General features: G+C 37.6%; 1 protein-coding gene across 1 annotated transcript in view; it reads right to left on the bottom strand.

Moving 5' to 3' along the window:
- Positions 1–625: 625 nt before the first annotated feature.
- The window catches only part of b4galt4 (UDP-Gal:betaGlcNAc beta 1,4- galactosyltransferase, polypeptide 4), a gene marked incomplete in the record, with an annotated part of 7,175 nt that continues 3,364 nt past the window's right edge, over positions 626–4,436 (bottom strand). The window contains 4 exon segments of the mRNA XM_014333554.2: positions 626–2,473; positions 2,552–2,656; positions 2,747–2,869; positions 3,025–3,212. Of these exon segments, the coding sequence (XP_014189040.1) occupies positions 2,338–2,473; positions 2,552–2,656; positions 2,747–2,869; positions 3,025–3,212 (552 nt within the window).

Genomic DNA, 4,436 nt, shown 5'->3' with positions numbered 1-4,436 from the left:
ACAAATTTGTGTATCAAACAATGCAATGATCAAAGCACGTATGCAATTTGCTCCAGTTTGAGATGCCAGTAAATAATAATAATAATAATAATAATAATAATAATAATAATAAATAATCCACCACCCAACATTTTCTACTAGATAAAAATCATGTTAGTCGTTATAAGAACCATGCTGCATCACTAAACATGGCTCATGGGACTAATTTTGTAGTTGTGTGTATTAATGCTGCAAATCTGTTTTTCATAGCAATTTTAATGTAGGATGATTTACTGTGATCCTAGAGGAGCTTACAGTGTGCACTAAAAACACAACTTAAGCATAGTTGACATAATACTGTGACCAATATTCACAGTATTATGGTGTGAAAATGCACAGGTTTCATCAATAGCAATCGTGATAATAAGGCAGCTTACTGTCCTATACTTGTTTTCAGAATGACTGGTATAATTAACTCTTTGAATTCCTTTATTACACCACCCTGTTTTTTTCCTAACTCCTAACTCTTAAGTCCTTTCATTTTCAAAATGACATATCTGAATGGAATCCTTTATATATTATTATTGCATGAGATTTTAATCTTTCTGCTTAATCTGATGTAGTAGTGGTGAAAAAGACGATTATCATGCTGAACTTAAAGTTGTTGTTTACCACTCACTGAACAAAGCAAGCATAAAAAGCATACAAACGCTAGAATACTGCTGCCAAATTTAGAATAAGGAAGACCTTAGATAGCATCATTACTATGATTACTGTGATTTTACTAACATTCCAAACATGTCCTTGTTTTTGCTAGAAAAGTGAGAAACCAAGTGTTGAATCCCATAAATACAGGTGTAATTTATCTATAAACAACTAAATGATGATTTAAATGTGTGCTGTTTATTAGGCACTTTGTGCTTTTGTATTTAAATGACTTTTTAAGTAGTAATTTAAGCTAGTTTGTAATTTGGGGATGTATCAAAATTAATAATACAGCTTTAGTGCACATTACATTCATAATCCAATAATCAACCGCTATCAGACTTGAACACTAACTGTGTCAGATGTCTTCTCAGTTATCTGACTCATGAGCCAGTTGCTCAAGTTAAAGTTAAAGCTGGGGGGAAATATACTGTGACGTGCTGGGTTAGTGGAGTGGAAAAACGGAAGCAAACATCTAAGAGGTGTTAGATTGAGATGCATGTCAAAAAAAAAAAATCATAACAATCGTAACTGCCAAACTGTAACTGTAGGAAGAGTTATATGATATTGCACTCATAATAAAAACACAAGATACACTCTGTTAACAAATGTTAAGGCAGGAGCGTAAATTAATCAATGTTTGGCAGCTGAAGCCCTATCAAAATATTTGAAATTGCCAGGTAGGGTGAGGCAGAGCTGCAGATAAGAAGAGGTTTATCCAGCAGTAGCAGCACATTATAAGCCATCAGTTTGTTTTCTGTGGTTTACTTTACTTGCACTCCTCCTCTCCACTGCTGCACTGTGTATGTGTCTCTGCTGAGCTCGGCTTGTATTACAGAGACACGGATAAAGCAGAGGGTAGGCCAGACAGGTGAAGACAGTGTTCCTCGAATTGATGGGAACTTATTACATGTAATAAATGTGTAATAAATATCAATGACTGTAAATCCATCTACACAGTTTAGTTTTACCAGAACCAAGCAGTTATCCAGTGTGCTCCTGGCACTGTCAATACTGATGTCCGCCATGATATTTTCTCTCCCCTAAGCATTTGTTTTTACTCTGCTTCTTAACTTGACAGACTGTAGAGGTGTGGACCCGAGTCGGGTCTCTCACAAGAGCAGAGTTGAGGAATGCTCATAAATCAAGAGTTAGCCAACTGCCAACCTAGCAGCCAACTGTGAAATGCCGGGGTCGGGACTAAGTTGCATATTTATAGTAGATAAGCTCATAAAGGTTGATGAGGAAAATGTGTAGTTAGCCATTGTAAGGCACAAAGATTATTTAAATGGAGAAAGAAAAATGGGCACTGATTTTAACTATCATATATGACTTTTTAATGCTTTAGACAATTTCAAATGAGGGATTTGGATACTTTTCTGACAAAAGCTAAACTTTCCTTGTCAGAAAAATCTTTTGGTTTTTTTGCATGCTGGTAACACCATGAAGATTGGACGTAACTCAAATGTTTCAGCTAACTCTGAATGCAGCTGCTGGTTTAATTTGATTCTAGTATTTAAACTAAATCAAAACAATGTGCATTTTGCATGCTCAACATATTGTCTTCTGCATGTGTAGCAGTTTTCCTGCACTCTGGTATCTGTAAATATAGCAAAGTATTTTTGGTCACAGGAAGGCTTTCTATTTAAGACTTCAACTTAATGGCTTGCCAATGTCCACAGTAACATTCACATAGAGAGGCATCCTCTCAACTGATAAAGTCTTATATGAGCAGCTGTTGAGTCCATCTTTCCTCCATGACTGTGGTGTTCGACCCAACAACCTCATCCTGAAAAGCACAAATCCATACTATGAAATGACCTGTAACATGCTACACACACGTTATTGCCATCTCTACACTACTGACCTGTCCCGGTTTACTTCATTGCCACTGTCTCGTTTGTGAAACACCATCGTGTAGCGAGCTACGTCAGCGGGCGGCCGAACGATCTTCATTTTCTGTAGCTCAACCCTGCATGAGACAAAAACATGCATGCTGAATGAATACGTACTACCAGCAATGTTTAAAATGTAGTCATGTTTTCACTTATTCATGCCTCACCTGATGCGAAGGTCATCATCTTCTCCACCCCAGCCCCAGTATGCATTTGAAAACCCATTCACTTTAAAAAACTGGTCTCTGCTTAAGGCAGTGACTCCTCCAAAGTAGCCTTTATAACGCAGCCTGAAAGTGAACAAACATGAGAAAAAAATTAAAGACAATAAAACCTCTGAATGTATCATCATAGGAAAGAGAATGGCACATGTGGAAAAACAAAGCATTGCTTTTTTCCATGACTCTTCATGACTTACAGTAAATTTCCTCTTAGTCATTCTTACCTGTATCCCGTTACATTGCGGCCAACCACCAAGTGTTTGGGCTGCGTGTCACAAACATATAAATTATGATCATTTTCAGGTACCAGGTCCACATCATGGAAGATGAAGCAATCCCAGTTGTAGTCTTTTAGTGCCTCCAGGTATCCAATATTTAGTAACTTGGCACGATTAAAAGTTACATCACCAGCCTTTAAAAAAGAAAAGAAAAAGAAAGTACAAAGATTACAACATGCAAGACACTGTGGAAAGTTCAGAGCTTGTTGCAGATGTCTGTGTTCTCCTGGTGTATGTGATGGGCTGCATTACTCACTGCAAAGAAAAAAAAAGGCTTTTACATGTAAAAGTGATTAGGGACAAAGTATGATTTAATGCTGCATATCTTTCTTTATCAAGAATAAAGCTATTCATTACTGAAAGCCTATTATAGCTATAAGTAATGAATAATCAGCCTATTTTGGGAAAACCTCTGAGACTTAAAAAAAAAAAAAAAAAAGCAGACACCCTGAAAGTGCCAAAAAAAAAAAAAAATGTGTTCCTCTATTCCAGTTGTGGGTTCCTCCTGTACAGAAGCCATAAGGTGGGTGAATTCATTTCATATCTAGGGCTACAATAATTCACTGACTAACTCAAATAACTCCATCCATCCACTTTCCTCCGCATATCAAATACAGTGATCCAGGGGGGCTGGAGTCTATTCCCAGCTACCATAGAGCAAGAGGCAGGGTACATTACTGGACAGCTCGGCAGTCTGATGCAGAGCTATCATAGAGAGACAGATGACCAGTCCCACCCACATTCAAATCTGTGGTTAAATTAGAAACACCAATTCACCTAACCCCACTAACTGTGGAGTGTAAGAGGAAGCTGGAACACAGAGGGTTAGTGTTAGGCTGAACAACAGAAACTTTGCTCATAAAGCCCCCGGCCAGATGGTGGTTTGAATTGAGGGCCTTCATGTTGTGAGGAAACAGTGTTAACCACTGTGCTGTCCAACTCCAGCTCGAACTTAATCATATAAAAAAAATAAAAAGAAAGAAAAACCCCATACATAGGCCATAAAATTTTAATCCACTGAGTGGGACTATTAAGTTGGACAGCGAACTATTATTAGCATTGATAAGATTAACATCTTTACTTATTCTTAACTTCTCCGCAAGAAACTTTGGAGACATGAGAGAACAGATCAAATCTGACATACTTGCTTTTCCTGTTTGCAGTCACTACATACATGCAGACACACCCACCAAATCTATGTCAAGATGCCAGTCCCTTTTGGAGGACTTTTAATGGAATCAGTTAACAAACACTACAGCTTGCTGTGTGGTACTGACTGTCCAAGAGGTTTGTGCTTCAGTCTTAGTGATTGAAATTCTAGTACTTTACTAACAGGGGTGCCTGTAGTATTTTTTTTT

Source organism: Haplochromis burtoni, unplaced genomic scaffold (genome assembly GCF_018398535.1).
Source record: "Haplochromis burtoni strain Fernald_Lab_line unplaced genomic scaffold, NCSU_Asbu1 Contig_56, whole genome shotgun sequence".
Taxonomy (NCBI): domain Eukaryota; kingdom Metazoa; phylum Chordata; class Actinopteri; order Cichliformes; family Cichlidae; genus Haplochromis; species Haplochromis burtoni.
Note: the sequence above shows the minus strand (reverse complement) of the source record. Positions and strands in the feature narration are given on the sequence as shown.